General features: G+C 40.3%; 1 protein-coding gene across 1 annotated transcript in view; it reads left to right on the forward strand.

The window, feature by feature from the left end:
• Nucleotides 1–13119, forward strand: part of LOC137648545 (E3 ubiquitin-protein ligase RNF103-like) — an 87658-nt gene extending 74539 nt beyond the window's left edge. The window contains exons 7-8 of the mRNA XM_068381467.1: nt 2805–2930; nt 11177–13119. Coding sequence (XP_068237568.1) covers nt 2805–2930; nt 11177–12535 — 1485 coding nt within the window. The 3' untranslated portion in view covers nt 12536–13119. The remainder of the gene's footprint in view (nt 1–2804; nt 2931–11176) is intronic.
• Nucleotides 13120–17917: the final 4798 nt, after the last annotated feature.

Here is a 17917-nt window from a genome sequence, read left to right on the forward strand (position 1 = left end):
AGTTATGAGTTTGATACCTAATTAGCATGCATGACTTGAAGATTTTCCAACTTAAAACCTAATCTTGGAATTATCTCACTTGTATGTAAGGGACTCACTCCTATTATTTTCATGAAACACCCCTGATGTTCATATTCTTTTTATCTTGAAGCAGCTTAAGTGCAAAGGCATATGCAAAAATAAAAATTTCCCATTTCTCTTCTTGCAAAATGCCTCCCCCTTCGGAACTATTGCACCATTTGTAGTGAATGACAACTAAATAGTTGATGATGCATCATAGTCTCTTTGTCCTCAACCTTGCCTCTTAGTAAATATGCCATGATGGAAGTCTAGCTTTCTCGTCAGAGATATCCTTTCATGAAGTGAGTGAATAGGTTTTTCCACTCACAAGATGTAAGCATGGACTTCTTTTGCTTGATGCTTGTAGACAACTTGTATCTTGTGGTTGTAGAGTCTACCATTGTTCCTTTAATAGAAATATGATTTCAGTAAAGTTGAAACTTGGCTGTTAAAATCTATAGCAAGGTGTTGGTAGTTACTGGCTGATAGCAGGGTAAGCCGCACCCTCCTGCTGGCTCTCCGAGTTGTCACTTTGACTTCAGCTGCCGAGTCGTACAGACGTATGCTTGGTGTTCCAAACTTGTCTGATTTAATTTTCTTTTCTTACTTTCAGACCATTTGATTGCTATGTGTTAATGATAAGCATATGCGGTTTTGCTCAGAAGTTTCCACCCAGTAATGCAGAACCTTCCTGAGCATATTGCCCATGGATCCCCATTCTTTGTTTCCTTCTTGCAAGGGTCACGACTGATTACAGTCGTCCCCCTGTAAGATTCTTTACTTTCAGGGTATTCCTCGAAATCTATGAAATCTGCTGAATATCTTTGTTCTCTTCCTTTTACGCTGGCTTCTGATCCTCCGCCAATGGCCTCCTCCGTTGGGAAGGCGATGAAGGATGATAATATCAATTAACCATAGTGTAAGGCCAGAGGAAGCCAAGTACAGGAAGCAGATATTTTTTCTACTCGCGGTAAACCCGACGAAATATTAATTTTAGGGGATGATGCAGACAACAACAGGCTAAAGACAATATGGCCATCCTTAGGCTTAAAGGGTATTTTGTTAAGAAATAGACTTCTACAAACCCTGGCATCATCTAAGGCAGAGTCTTCTCCTTGTGTGTTTTCTTCAGTTTGCACCATCAGAAGAAGCCCCACCGTCTTACAGAACTTTCCTGGAGTTGTAGTTGATCGCCGATCCTCGCCTTCAGGGCTGCCATCGCCTCCGTACACGATGTCTTCTAGTAAGGGAAGGAAGCACTTATGGCCTCCTTTGCCTCCCATTCCATTTCCTACAACATCATCATTGGCAATCGCTTCACCTAATTCTATTCGTCCTAAGAAGAAAACTTCTTGGATGCATGACAGGGATGTCATTCACACTCCCGTGGATCCACTCTCTCCACCTGACAAGAGGTGTAGTATTATGTTCTCTGAAGGGAATCGTCTCTTCTCCGCAGAAGGAAATACGATGAGAACTTCAAGAGACACTGTTAACTGTGTTTTTAGTATCAGAGGATTCCCTGACCTATTTCGTTTTATGATTTACAGCAACTAACTAGTTGACTTTAGGCTATGGAGAAATTCATCAATTATGTAGGCTATGCAGTAGCATTGGCCTATATAGCAATTGTATAACCTTTTAATCTTTATCAATAAGAAGATTATTTTGAAAAAGTGAATAACCCATCAATTAGCATTTACCTTATATTGTGTAGAGGGGTTTGTTCCCTCTTTTTCCCCCAAGTGTCAAGTGGGAGGGAGAGGGGCTAGCAAACCCTTCTCTCTAATAGGATGGTTTATCCTCATCCTTCCAAATTCATCTGATATGGCTATTAGAGGGAGGGGAGGAGGTTATGGTTGAATCATATACGGTATTGTTAGCTTGCTGACATTTTAACCCACTAGTTCAACTACAGAGTACTGTAGTTGAAGAAACAGCTAGATTAGTATTACCCTCTCCCCTTACCAATCCTGGGAGGTTAAGTATCTGTGTGATAGTGACTTGAAGTCATCTAGCTTTGCTAAATAACTTCAGTCAAGTACTTTCCATAGACTTTTTCCTATTTGAAAATCTGATAGGCTTAAATTAATGGGTTATCTTTTCCACACCTATTGACTTGGTAAACTATAGATTATATGCTTGCTTGGCACAGTTTGTGAAAATTTTATGGTATAGATGCCTGTTGCTGAAAGTGTCAGAAGAAATAATAATGCAATAAAGAGGAATGTGGGTAGTGGGGTGGGGGGGTGTAGTGGTGAAGGGTGGATAGTCGTAGTAGGGGATGTTGATGAAGGAGAGGTCTAACTAGTGCGGGACCTGTGGTCGTGGTTCTATCGCGCCACAGTAGCTATACCGACACTCATTGAGAGAGCGAGCTGGGTTGATTCCTGGCATTCCATGCATTCTTTTTTTCTCTGGTATATTTAGCAATATTTATGCCCTAGAAATGGTGCTTTAAGGCGTATCATGGAGCGACACAGGTTGAGCCCAGAAATGCAAAATGATATGCCAAAGCTATAACTGCTTGAGTCAAATACCATATAACTGTCCCTGTGTTTGAGCATATAAGTCCCTGCAAGTGAGTTAAGCACCTGTTAGATTGGTTATTTATAATGAAGTGTAGAATTTTATTTACAAATCTGTATTCATCTTGTACTATTGCTTGTCAGATTTATTATTTTTGTAATGATAGAGAAAACTGTGATGATATTGTAGATTTCAAGCATTATCTTTTATTACAGATTCCCAATGTCATTTATATCTCTGAGCTACTAAGTCCTCCTCTACTGATTGCAACTCTAGGGCTACGCTTGTCAAGTCGCATCAAGTTGGCAGCATTTTCTGTTAAAAAAGAGGAAAAGGATCAAGTAAGTTTTTTATCCTTCTTTAATTGATAATTAATAATTTTGATAACGTACCTAAATTTTATTGTTGTTCCTTCTAGTTTGACCATAAGATAAAAACATTCCCCCGACCTGGTTCTGTAGCCTCCCCATCATTGGTACATGGCTTGATCGTTCATAGTCACCTAACAGGTGGAAGAATCATTTCTTTATAGTCGAGTGGCTTGACTAGACAAACTTTGTTTACTGTTGTTTTTAGCTCCAGATTTTTTTTGAAATATTTTATTGTGAAAGGTTCAGGAATATCTCTTGATTTGGTTAAAAGTGTGAGATTTATTTACATCTTATTTCAAGTAATAAATTGTTTTAAGGACTTTTTTTTTATTTTATGAAGTAATTCAACAACTTAGGTCAAAGATGTTTTTTTATTTTTTACTTACAGTGATCGAAGGTGTTTATTCATTTACAGTATGTCGCCTACATTCAAACGTTAGCAAAACAAATGCAGTAATGAAAAATTTAGAACATGTAAAATTTATGAATTATAGCTGAATTTCAAATCGCGCAGCTAAGCGGTAGATTAATTCGCAGCTTTGCTGTTTGACAGTGCACTGAACATTATTCCGTGGTTGTTGATATCAGCCTGAGTCACGTGTCTGGTCCCTCAACAAGTGGTTGTGTGTGTATTCTAAGCTAAGCAGCTTTTCCTTTGCACAGAAATTTTAAACTTTTGTCAATCAAGATGTCTGATAGCAGGTATAAAAGTATTGGTGATTCCCCTCTTGCTGCTAGGAAAAAGGCAGGTAACAACATTGGGATCTAAATTAAATTAGAGAATATGTGAAGAGTTTTATGTCAGTACTGGCTATGATTATTTCCAAGAAGATAGGAAAAGTTATTGAGGTGGATCCAGGATCACCATTTGACATGAAAGCCTGACATAACAAAGCATAGGAGATCACATTTGTGTATTGATAGCCATAGTTGGTTTAATTGAGCCAACCTCCACATATAATGCAAGAAAACACTTTGAAATGATAGATTGTTAAAAGTAAGTGAAATAGAATGCAATTAAAAATGGATGAACTTTTAAGAGAATTTTATATTAATATAACAAATAGCTGTAGGAATTCTTAAAATGGCTTTAATTTACATCAGTTAGTGTACTGTACAGTACATTTACAGTTAGAGCAATTGACTGACTGAAACATTTAAAATGTTTGTTGGTAAAATACAAAGATAATCAGCAAATAGAATATGAAAAACAAATTTCATTAATATATAAATGCAGGATTTTTTTTTTGTATATTCATTGCCTGATTTACTAATAATAAGAAATCAGTTGCTGGAAAACAGTGGACGGTTTGGAGTTCGTCAGTAACAATGTTGGACTTACAAATTCTCCTGCTGACGAATGCACTCTCAGAACAGATCTGGTTTTTCATCTGGTGGGGATATACAGTACCTCCTCTTCGGAGGATCGCTACTGTTAAAGGTCAGCTTGCTGATCCACCGGCCCTCAATGGGCGACTTCTAGTCTCTTCTACGAAGTGTTCACCTCTCTCGTTCGCGAGAGAGGCCACTCATAGAGACTCCTCTTCGAAGGATCGCTACTGTTAAATGTCAGCTTGCTGATCCATCGGCCCTCATGGGCGTCATCACGGGTGTCTTCAAGTCTCTTCTACGAAGTATTCACCTCTCTCGTTCGCGAGAGAGGCCACTCATAGAGACACCTCTTCGGAGGATCAAGCAGACCTACCAGCGCAGCAGACCTACCAGGGCAATCTTGCGCTGCAACTTAGTTCGTGGACTTCGGACTTGGACTCTAACGCGGACCTTTTTACGGTCCCCATCGGTGGATGGTCGCCCTTCCAAAGGGCACATCCCAGTTCCTGATCGTCCTGCCAGCTGACCTGCCAACCTAATAGCGCTACCTTCGCACCTGCGCGCGCGCTGACGATCTTCCGCGCGCGTGTCAATGGTTTTCTGCGAGCACCAATGCTCTTGGCCAATAGTCTTGCACGTGCACGTGGCAACAGTCTTCTGCGCGCGTGCCAATAGTCTTCTGCGCGCATGCCAACAGTCTCCTGCGCACATGCCAACAGTCTTCTGCGCGGGCGCCGACGATCTTCCGCACGCGGGTGCCGATGGTCTCCCGCACACACACCGATGATTTTCCGCGCGCGCAAGCGGCAATAGTCTTGCGCGCGCCGCGCCAGTAGTCTTGCACGCGTGCGTGGCAACAGTCTTCCACGCGCGCGTGGTAACAGTCTTCCACGCGCGCGTGGCAACAGTCTTCCACGCGCGCCTGGCAACAGTCTTCCGCGCGCGCCTGGCAACAGTCTTCCGCGCGCGCCTGGAAACAGTCTTCCGCGTGCCCGTGCCAACAGTCTTCCGCGTGCGCACGCCGACTTTCTTCCGCGCGGGTGCCGACTTTCTTCCGCGCGCGGCCGCCGATGGTATCCTGCGCGTGCGTGAGCTCAGCAACAGTCTACCGCGCACGCGCGCCTACAGCCTTTCACTCGTGCGCACTCCAATGATCTTGAGCGCGTGCATGCAGCCTTCCGCTCGCGCCGATGGTCTCCCGCGCCAATGGTCTCCCGCGCCAATGGTCTAACGCACGGGCGTGCCAGCAGTCTTCACGTAGTACTCGCACGCACGCGCCAGCAGTTTCGACGTGGTACTCTCACGCATGCGCCAATGAACCCACCCTTGCGCAACCAGTCACACGCTTTGGTGCATTCTAGGGAGAATGCACAAAACTACACAGTGCCTTACTGCACGCCAGCGCTCTTCCTCACTTTCCTGCGCCCTCCCGCGCAGTTACGGTCTCGGATCCAATGAGCCAGCTCTTGCCAAAGAGTCAAGGCTCGCAGATCCAATGCACCAGCTCTTGCCTAAGAGCCAGCGCTTGCCTGCTCTCCAGGCAGAAATTGAGCACCAGCTTCATCCTGTGTGCCATTGCTCCAGTACTCTCCTACACAATAAAACTTTCTGGACAGGTCACCATTGCCCCATTCCTCCCCGCAAACACATAAACATTGCCACCGGGAAAAGAGGAATAAGGCTTCACAGAAGGATTCAAGATCCCGAAGATTCCATCCTACAAGGGGAATCGAAACGAGGAATCCTTGGTCCCTGTCTCTTCTGAAGTTTTTTTTCCTTGACAGACCACTGTCAGCAAACAGAAAAGCATCAACAGTCTGATCTCTAGATCATTATTTGCTGATGGCTAGTTCACAGTTTACTGATCGCTAGGTTGCCGATCACCAGATCGCCAATTGCCAGCTCAATGCTGATCTTTGACCTTTAGTCCTTCCAATGACTAACGATCTCCAATTGCTAGCGTTTCCAATTACCGATCGCTAGTCAATAACCAGTATTCAGCTTGCTGATCACTAGATCACCGATGGGCAGCTCATCTTTCATCGATCATTGAACTCAGCTTGCTCATCTCTGACCAACCGGGGGGGGGGGGGGGGAATCATAATCAGCTTGCTAATCTCTAACTCGCCATCGGCTCACAAACCACCGATTCATTGGTCATCGGCAATTTTCCAGCAGTTCGTGACTCGAACTTACTAGTCAACCTCTTCCTGTAGTTTCTTAGATCAGAATGTATACAACATACTTCTCGCTATTGGCCGTTTGCCATCACACTAAAGTGATCGGCAAACATTTAACAACCCTCATCAACGGCTTGTAGACAGGGAACTACTTGCAATCACTCTCCAACTGCACAGTAACCACGATACCCAACGGTTAACCATTGATTAACATTCACCAGATTGATTCTATTCTAAGGAATAGCATCAATCCCATCAGGGCACATGGTAAGGCTAAGCGTTGCCTTCCTTCTGTTAGTTAAAGGAATTTTCTCTCAGAGAAGGATTCTTACACTGGGTATCGCGCCTGGTCCTCTACGACACGAGTCAAGACTCCAGCGTCGACAATCTTCCATGCAAAAGGATCCGCAAGGAGCTGTCCCTCTGGGTCGATGTCCACACCATGTTGGAGTTCGAACAAGGGCTAAGACCTCAGGTCGTCATTTGCACACTGGACCTAAAGGACACTTACGCCCAGGTCCAAACCATCCATCTAGGAAAGTTGGAAGATTCAGTCTAGACAAACAAGAAACACCAGTTCAAGGCACTGTGCTTCGGTCATTCCACCACACCCATCCTGGTCTCACAGGATCAGCTTCTGTCTCCTCTGTCTCGGGACGATTGACTGACCTTAGCAGACTCAGTGGCAACCTTGCATTAACACCAGAACTTCTGAAGTCTTTTTACCATGATCCAGTGATCAGGGTAAACCTACGGAAGTCTTTCCTACTTCCCTCCCAGAAGACTGGTGTATCTGGGAATGATTCTAGACACCAATCTCCACAAAACCTTCTCGAAACGAGAACGACTCCCATTCCAAGAGACTTGAGTCGGAAAAAGAAGAGAGGAGGGACCATAGTGCTGCACCACATGATCTCAGCCCTCTGGACAGAGTCCGAAAGTACCTTCACCTAAATCTCTTAAGAGATGAAGACCAACTTTCCGGTCCTTCAGCAGCCTCATCGGTTCCTAACAGACCACTCAGTGATGTGATGGACAACACACCACATACTCAACTCAACATCGACAAGCAAGAAGGAACTTGCTCGTAGCCTCTTCCCATCTAACAGTATAAACACTAAGATGGGCCAAAGTCCGTTCGGTACCACTATCAGCCCTCTTCATTCCAGACTAGATGAACGTGCTCGCCGACAATCTGTGCACAGCATCTCAGATAAGGTATACCGAATGGACTTTGGATCGCCTTGTAGCCAACAAAGTCCCGACTTTACGAGGTCCTCCAACTAGGGATCTGTTTGCAACGCTCCTGAATCTCAGGCTGCCGTTGCTCCTCAGCCCTAGACCCCAAGGCTCTCTGGTAACAACGGTTGGTACAAAAATGACATTTACGTCTCGTCCCTGTTTCATCTGGAGAAGGGCACTCGAAAAGGCTAGAACATCGGTTAACCTCTCAAGGACTCTCCTAGCTCCGATGTGGCATTATGCAGAACGGTTTCCAAACCTTTTACAGCCCCTGATAGAGTCTCCAAGAGAACCCTCTCCACTTCACAGACAACCCTCTTTGACACCTACCACAAGCTATAGCTTTGCTATGATTGTACGCCTGGAGACTACCCAATACCTCTTTGCGAAAAGGTTGTCTAGATATCTGAGGAATTCCTCAGCATCAGTCTACCAGGCTGTATAACATCTTGTTGGTTGGTGTCATGTGAAAGTGTGTCTCTCCACTCGATACCTCAATTCCAGTAATAGCAGAATCCTCAAGTATATACAAGAGGAAAAGACCCCCTATTCAGTTTCGACAGGTAAAGATGATCACTCAACCTTGATCCTTCACTTTCAAACTGAAAGAAAGGGACACCCTCTCATCGATAGACGTTTCCTAACTCATACGGACTTACAACTTGCCTTTCCTCTGCCGGAATTGATACCTTCCTCTCGGAACTTGGTGCAAATTCTCCGATCCCTAAAGGGACCTCCTTATGTTCCACTTCACCAAACATCATATTTTCTCCTGATTTAAGAACACAATGTTCCTACACACTCGGACAGCAACCATACGAGTCAAGGAACTTCATGGTCTCTCTTTTGACATCGCCCATTATTGAGAAGGGCGAAAGACAATGTTCAGTTTCGTCCCTGAGTATGTCGCTAGACACAGTCTCCAGAGGTGACGGATCCTACACAAGTCTCCACTCTGTAACGGACAATCCAGATCATCCGTTACTGTACCCAGGGTAAGGTATGAGACTTTACCTAAAGAAAACGGCAACAGCCCACCCGGGTCCCTTCTCTTGTCATCAGCACTGGGAGAGACTAGAGATTGATTGATTGATTTAAAGTTTTCAGGCATCCTGAAGAGAGACTAGAGAAGGATCACCAAAACATCATCTCGACATGACGACTCACAGTGTCAGGGGCATATCTATGCCCCTGGTCCTTCTTATCAGATTACTCTGTGACTTGGTTTTACAAGAAAGGATGTGAATGCTCCAGGTGACTTTCACAACCTTTCTCCTGCAAGACGTAACCCGCAGGAACTCGATACAATCTCTATCGGTCCGGTGGTGGCTTCACAACAGCTGGTTGTATACCTCAAGCTCCTTATTGGACAAGTAGCTGAAGGTTGAGGGCACTGTTACCTGGTTTTAGCCTGCTTGAATGAAAAGATTTGACTGGCTCTTATTCTTTTCTTCATCCTACCCTCTCGTGAGGAAAGCAGCATCCTGGGTTCTCTGCATAAGCTGACCTCAAACCACTGCAGGTAAACCATGCTCCCTTGTTTACCTAGTATTAAGCTAATACTGTTGCGTCCCCATACCCTAGTGAGGTGGTATTGGGAAGTCTTGGTTACATCAGGTTTTTCCTACATAGACTTGTAATAACTTTACCTAGACACGTCTACACGTCTCAACACACAGCTTGCGTAGGCCGCGGACTTTGCGTAGCAAGGTTTAGCAAGGGCAGGGATTCCTTATTTTTGAGTACTAATATACTCAGATAAGGAGCCCCCGGGCAAAGTCAAAAGCCAGATTGGCAGGGACGTCCACCCTTCCTAATGGGTGAGTCACCCCTAATAAATAGCGTGGTTTGTATTCCAGTTACGGAACAAATGACAAATTCGTAGATAATTTGTATTTTTCCTAACTATACAAACCTTAGCTATTTATACAAACTTGCCCGCCATCCCTATCCCCCTTGAAGTCCTACCTCCAAGCAAAGTGACTAAATCACAGGTGTGTGAATGGGAATGGTGGCAAGCTACCCTCCCCCCCCCCCATTTCCCCGCTAACTAGCGGTGTGGGTACTTAACCCTCGCTAAATTTTAATGGCTCGTCATTTCAGCTCTGCCAAAAGTATAACCCCTAATAAATAGCTAAGGTTTGTATAGTTAGGAAAAATACAAATTATCTACAAATTTGTCATGTTTCTTAAGTCTTTTTTTATTTGCCCATCTATTGCTGGAAAACCAAGAAAATTGTTAACAACCTTTTACCAAAGATTTTTCTGGCAGTAATAGACTGTCTGCGACTATGACTCATCAATCGGTCTTCTAATAAATGTAATGGCATTGGCATTGGCAATGGTAAACATATTCCAGCAATCCATTACATTCATATTTGGGCAGTTTTCTCTGTTGGAGCCCTTGGGCTTGTAGCATTATGCTTTTCCAACTAGTGCTGTAGCTTGCCTAGTAATAGTGATAGTAATAATAGTAGTTTTATTGAAAATTATCACTGCCTCAGTGCTGTTGATTTTGTCCAAGACCTTTCCTGTGGTCCCAATTTTCTTTTCCTTGATAGTACTGCATTCCACCAGTAGCTTTGCTATTCTCATACTTCATGAGAAGATACTTAAAATCATGGGTTAATGCACTTTCTTTACTAAAAAATACACACACAATCAAAGCAAGTGTTAATGCACTTTGAAGCAAAAACAATGCATGTAAAACAATGTTAATACACCTTATTGCAACAACACACAGGATTGGCACACACAATACATAGTAAGCACATATAACACAATATTCACAGATAAAACAAAATTAATATTTGTATCCTGGTCAAAGTTCAGGGGCATTCAGAAGTGACGAGTTTTTGGTAGTCAAGCACATCTGCTCATGTTCAGGCTTGAATAGTAACATAGTGATGAGAGCTCCTCGGATGTTATTTATGTGGAGGTCCAGTCAGGGAGCTAAATTTTCATTAGCTGTTTTTGCCTAGAGGGCAAAGGCAGTTACTAACTCTGGGGAGGCCACTGATTAGCCAGAGCATGTTGTAGATCAAGTGCCAGTCCAGGGGAGGTATTTAAGAGTGGGTCACGTGGGAGAGATTCCAAGTCAGAGAGATCTACTCTCTGATTGATTACCTGAAATTCAGGAAAGAGCCCCATTGCCTACCCCCTTTTAGTAGTATTTTGAATTGGCTGGTTATGTTACCAACTAAAGGAATGATTTGTTAACCTGTGAGGCAGATGAGGAGCATCAGGCCATATGCTAACTTGTCCACTCCTTGCTTGGTTGGCTACTGCACCAGGTCAGGAAGAACTGTTCTTTTATTATGGTCAAACTTCTTGGAGGGATTTGCAATTAATTTGAAGTAAATAATAAAATTAATTTTCATTAAAAGAGTATTTTACTTGTTTGATATTCATTAAATTTCTTTATCTCTTCAAAATTCTGTTTCTAATTTGTGATCATTTCAGGTTTCACGATTTCTCAAAAAGTCAGGACTAAGTGGAGTTCCAACAGTTGCAGTTGTTACATCTGAAGGGGTTACGTCATATGGAGGGAAGAAGGGGGAATCCATGACAAAACAATCACTAGATTCCTATATCTGTATGCTGCAACCCCGTATGAATGATGTTTTCCTTATTTCCCTAGTAGGGGCCAACTTGTTTGCTGTAGCTGACTTCTTTTATATTTTTGATTATAGACTGAGAGCTTGGAAACATGTAATTCGTACCTTTCTGAGAGTGCTTGTGTATAATGTTGCAGTGTTTTTGTTGTGGCTTGCTGTTACAGCATTACTCAAGTTTTCGATGGTTGACTCTGCTCTTCAGTCAGGGTCTTGGCTGATGAGTTTTTTTAATAGTACCTGGATTTTCGGACAACTTAGATATCATTGGTTAATGGTAGAAAATCATCCTGTGATATTTTGGATGTCAGCCAAGATCTTTGGCATTATGGTAATTGTTTGGAGGGTGTGCTTTAGGAGAAGTGGAGATCAAGAGGAAGTGGAGTCTAATTGGTGGGCTTTATTCCCAATGGATTCCTACTTAGTAAATGTACTTTTTCGCCCCATGGCATCATTATCACGCCCACGGCCATCTCAAGATTTAGGATTAGAGGAAGGAATGGAACTTTTGATAGAAAGATTAGCAACACCAGACTTGTGGTTGCATCCTGTGATACCCACTGATTATATGAAACACTTACCAATGTGGAGATTTGATGGATGGGGAAATGAAGATGACTTGAAATCTGAAAGTGAAACTGATGTAGATAGTGTAAGTGAAAATGAGAATGACACACTATTAGATTCCCATACTTGCTGTCAGGATGAAAACTGCCGATTATGTGAGCTTTGGACAACTGTCAAGGAAATATACGTGTGCCATAGGTGTGCCATTTTAAAGCGTAAATTAGAAAGACAGTACCTAAGGTATAGAAGAATTGATGATAGAATCCATCAAAATCTAACGTATGAAAGACTTTTGAAAGTCTGTGAAAGCTGTTCTAAAACTCGAAGGCAGCAAAACATACATGAAAACTCAAAACAATTAACTAAAAGTGTAAGCGGTTCACGGTGGTTATTGTCACCACAACGGCTTACAGAGCTTAAATGGACAGCACCTTCTCATGCAATTGAGAGTCGAATATGTGCAATCTGTCTTAGTCGTTATCGATGGTCTGCTGTGTTATGTGGTCTTCCGTGTGGACATCACTATCACCATTCCTGCATTACGGAATGGTTATTAAAAGATAATCATCATTGCCCAACTTGCCGTTGGCCTTCTTATAAAAACAAACCAAGTAGCCTTTCGCATGACCATGAAGAATAAAATTTGTTTAGAATATAGTATGTGATTTTTTTTAAATAATGTATGGTAATTCCAAATAACAAATGTTAGTTCTAAGATAATTTCCTAAAATTTTGCACATGGATTCTATTTTTTTTATGCTTATTATAAGACAAGGATCCTTAGTCACATAAACATAAAAGTTTATATGCTTCAGGTATCAAGTAATAATTTATTTAGATGTTATAAAGGCATTTTAATCAGTATTTGAGGAAAAAGTATAATTTTTGTCTTCTGTAGACATGCAGACTATGGTTTTTCATACTTGTTGATATATTCTGCAATTTAGCAGTATTTATATATCAAAATTTAACAATTAAGGATTAGTAAATGTCTCTTATTTGTGATTTGAAATCTGTAATCTTATAGTTTGATCTGATTTAGTTTAAAGTATTTTCCATAATGTTGAACTTTGGAAAGCAAAAGCATATTGTACTGTATCCCATTAGAAAAGGGGCGAAAAAATAAAAATAATTTTTCTGTTGGACAAGAAACACACTATAGATGTCCTTTGTTATTCAACATTTGTGAAACAGATGATTTATTACAGTAAGTATTTGCAGTTAGTTCTTGTTTTTTTATCCTTAGATAATCACAATATTTTCAGACATTCAAATAAAAAACTTTGTACAAAACACACTTTTTGGCTGGCTGATATCTTACAACTGTTTTGCATAACAAAACTGTTAAACTGATAGAAATAAGGAAAACTGCCAAAATCTAATGGGTAATGTCCCTTAAGCTAGCTCTTATATATTTTTTTTCTTTTTTGAAAACTGATTTCAATAAGTTACCTTGTGAGTCACATACTTGGTGTTTTGGCATTTTTATATTGCTTGCAATGTTGCTAGATTGCAGTAAAATAGGGATGTATTGCAATTCCAATTGTAAATTTGTGATTAAGCGTACCAAAATACTGTATTTTCCCTTATGAGGTGAAAAATATTTATTCAAAATGCATTTTTGGCTTGCCAAATCGCCATATTGGGAGCAAATAGAAATATATGGCCCTTACCTATGTTATTTGGTCCTTAGCAATGCATAGTGCACAATATGGCTGAATTTCTAGAGAGAAAATTAAATTGGTTCTAAAAACAGCAAGGAGTTAATCTGGGTTTTTTTACATTTTTGGCAATTTATCTTTTGCTTGCAATATTGCAATCATAATAATTTATTGCAATTCCAATTGTAAATTTGTGAATAGAGGCCCAAAATCCTGAATTTTCCTCATATAAGGTAAAAAAATATATATATATATATATATATATATATATATATATATATATATATATATATATATATATATATATATATATATCAAAAATGCATTTTTATACAGCCAAATTGCTGTATTGCAAGGAAAATTGCAATATATGGCCATTTCCAATGTTGTTTGGTCCTTAGCAATGGATTCCACACAATATGGCAGAATTTCAAGAGAAAAAATATATATATCGAAAATGCATTTTTGGCTAGCCAAATTACTGTATTACAAGCAAATAGCAGTATATGACCCTTACCTATATTATTTGGTCCTTAGCAATGGATTCTGTACAATATGTCAGAATTTCAAGAGAAAAATGAGGTTGGCCTTAAGAACAGCAGAGGGTTACCTTGGTTATTTTGGCATTTCTTCTTTTGCTTGAAATGTTGCAAAATTGCAGTAAAATAATGATTTATTGCAAATTCAGTCTTAAATTTGTGATTATAGGCCTAAAATAGCAATATATGGCCATTTCCTATGTTATTTGGTCCTTAGCAATGGATTCCACACAATATGGCTGAATTTCAAGAGAAAAGAGATTGGCCCTAAGAAAAAAAATATTTCGAAAAAATAGGCAAAACACCAATGTTGCTAAATTGCAGTAAAATAGGGATTTATTGCAATTAATGGCCATTTCTTATGTTCTTTGTTCTTTTGCAATGGATTTCGCACAAAATGACCGAATTTCAATCGAAAACTCGATTTGGGCAGAAAAAACGGCAGGGGGTTAACCTTGGTGTTTTGCCTATTTTTTCGAAATATTTTTTTTCCTTGCAATGTTGCAAAATTGCAGTAAAATAGGGATTTATTGCAATTAATGGCCATTTCTTATGTTCTTTGTTCTTTTGCAATGGATTTCGCACAATATGACTGAATTTCAAGAGAAAACTCGATTTGGGCAGAAAAAACGGCAAGGGGTTAACCTTGGTGTTTTGCCTATTTTTTCGAAATATTTTTTTTCCTTGGAATGTTGCTAAATTGCAGTAAAATAGGGATTTATTGCAATTTATGGCCATTTCTTATGTTCTTTGTTCTTTTGCAATTGATTTCGCACAATATGACCAAATTTCAAAAGAAAACTCGATTTGGGCAGAAAAAACGGCAAGGGGTTAACCTTGGTGTTTTGCCTATTTTTTCGAAATATTTTTTTTTTCCTTGCAATGTTGCTAAATTGCAGTAAAATAGGGATTTATTGCAATTTATGGCCATTTCTTATGTTCTTTGTTCTTTTGCAATGGATTTCGCACAATATGACCGAATTTCAAGAGGAAACTCGATTTGGGCAGAAAAAAACGGCAAGGGGTTAACCTTGGTGTTTTGCCTATTTTTTTCGAAATATTTTTTTTCCTTGCAATGTTGCTAAATTGATGTAAAATAGGGATTTATTGCAATTTATGGCCTTTTCTTATGTTCTTTGTTCTTTTGCAATGGATTTCGCACAATATGACCGAATTTCAAGAGAAAACTCGATTTGGGCAGAAAAAAACGGCAAGGGGTTAACCTTGGTGTTTTGCCCATTTTTTCTAAATATTTTTTTTCCTTGCAATGTTGCTAAATTGCAGTAAAATAGGGATTTATTGCAATTTATGGCCATTTCTTATGTTCTTTGTTCTTTTGCAATGGATTTTGCTCAATATGACCGAATTTCAAGAGAAAACTCGATTTGGGCAGAAAAAATGGCAAGGGGTTAACCTTGGTGTTTAGCCAATTTTTTCAAAATATTTTTTTTCCTTGCATTGTTGCTAAATTGCAATTACGGTAAGGGTATTTTGCTTATTTTTCGAAATATTTTTTTCCTTGCAATGTTGCTAAATTGCAGTAAAATAGGGATTTATTGCAATTTATGGCCATTTCTTATGTTCTTTGTTCTTTTGCAATGGATTTCGCACAATACGACCAAATTTCAAGAGAAAACTCGATTTGGGCAGAAAAAAAGGTAAGGGGTTAACCTTGGTGTTTTGCCTATTTTTTCGAAATATTTTTTTTCCATGCAATGTTTGTAAATTGCAGTAAAATAAGGATTTATTGCAATTTATGGCCATTTCTTATGTTCTTTGTTGTTTTGCAATGGATTTCGCAAAATATGACCGAATTTCAAGAGAAAACTCGATTTGGGCAGAAAAAACGGCAAGGGGTTAACCTTGGTGTTTTGCCTGTTTTTTCGAAATATTTTTTTCCTTGCAATGTTGCTAAATTGATGTAAAATAGGGATTTATTGCAATTTATGGCCATTTCTTATGTTCTTTGTTCTTTTGCAATGGATTTCGCACAATATGACCAAATTTCAAGAGAAAACTCGATTTGGGCAGAAAAAACGGCATGGGGTTAACCTTGGTGATTTGCCTATTTTTTCGAAATATTTTTTTTCTCGCAATGTTGCTAAATTGCAGTAAAATAGGGATTGATTGCAATTTATGGCCATTTCTTATGTTCTTTGTTCTTTTGCAATGGATTTCGCACAATATGACTGAATTTCAAGAGAAAACTCGATTTGGGCAGAAAAAACGGCAAGGGGTTAACCTTGGTGTTTTGCCTATTTTTTCGAAATATTCTTTTCCTTGCAATGTTGCTAAATTGCAGTAAAATAGGGATTTTTTGCAATCTCCTATGTTCTTTGTTCTTTTACAATGGATTTTGCACAATATGACCGAATTTCAAGAGAAAAGTCAATTTGGGCAGAAAAAATGGTGTTTTGCCTATTTTTTCGAAATATTTTTTTCCTTGCAATGTTGCTAAATTGCAGTAAAATAGGGATTTATTGCAATTTATGGGCATTTCCTATGTTCTTTGTTCTTTTGCAATGGATTTCGCACAATATGACCGAATTTCAAGAGAAAACTAGATTTGGGCAGAAAAACGGCAAGGGGTTAACCTTGGTGTTTTGCCTATTTTTTGGGCTCAAGCCATGTTGTCCTGATGGAAGTTCCTATAGGGTAGCTTCCTAGAGTATATTACAACTACGGCGATGTTCCCAGAGAATTTACCTTAAGGTACCCAGAATTCTAACTCCTGGAGCGAATATCCCTAATGAAAGGGATATCGCGACAAATCAGAGGACGTATTCTTGACACGCCACATGGCAATCTGCACCCCAAACAGAGATAACATATCGAGGGGTCAATTGGCAAGAAAACGAAAACGGGAAAGAAAAAGGGGGAGCCGCTCCCAAGGCTCCCTCTTCTCCAGTTTCGTAAGCGTGCCTGGCGCCATCTGTATTCCTTTTTGCGTAGCTTAACAACTCGGTGTTTTTTCCTGTGTTTCTCGCAAATCTTAGATTTATTCAGCTTTTCATGGCTTCTCCAACTTCGTCGGCCTCTGATAAGTTGAGTACCATTTCTTTTATGTATAAATGTAGGCTCTTTGTAAATTTTAAAGTGATTAATAGTATTAATCTTTGTTACAAGAGCCGTTGCCTACCGGAGGCGTCATGGACGCTGTCGCTCGCTAGGTATGAGTTTTAGTTAGCCAGAGCGACATTCCCGGTTGTTTTGCTTTAATAAATTTTAGCTATTTAGCGTTACATAGGATTTCCTTTCGTGCTTTAGTATTATTTTGGCGAAGTATTCGCCAACTCTGGCCTACGCTAGGCCATGTAGCCTAGTCGTTTGGTCCTAGTACTTCCTGCATGATTTTGGTTTTCCGAGTTTTAAAATTTTATTGAAGCTTTAGGCTGTTTTTATACATTTAAGATTATGTTGAATATTTCCAAGATAGTATACGAGTGAGTTTTGGTGATTTAGGTAATCGATTCTCTTGGTGCCTAGGCTAAGTTGCTTATGGAGCCTTAGTATACTTTCTCATACTCCCCGGTTGCTTTCTTTTCTCCGGAGAAGGTATGCAATCCCATTCCCTCTGTTTAAGCCTTGGGCTTATCCCTAAGTGGTTTATCTGAATTAACTTTCGATAAAACTATACTGGGGTGTTACTGTACCTCCCTGTTCCAGTAAGTCTGGTTTCAGAGAGGGACAGAACAACAGAGTTTTTAGTCTGAGTCTGTGTTTGTCTGGCTTGGGGTAGAGTCTCCCTCGCTGGCCTGACACAGACATAGGAGGCTTAGCCTCCTTAGGTCACTACCGAAGGTTTCTGTACGAGATGATTCC

This window comes from Palaemon carinicauda, chromosome 1, assembly GCF_036898095.1.
Source record: "Palaemon carinicauda isolate YSFRI2023 chromosome 1, ASM3689809v2, whole genome shotgun sequence".
In the NCBI taxonomy this organism is placed as follows: domain Eukaryota; kingdom Metazoa; phylum Arthropoda; class Malacostraca; order Decapoda; family Palaemonidae; genus Palaemon; species Palaemon carinicauda.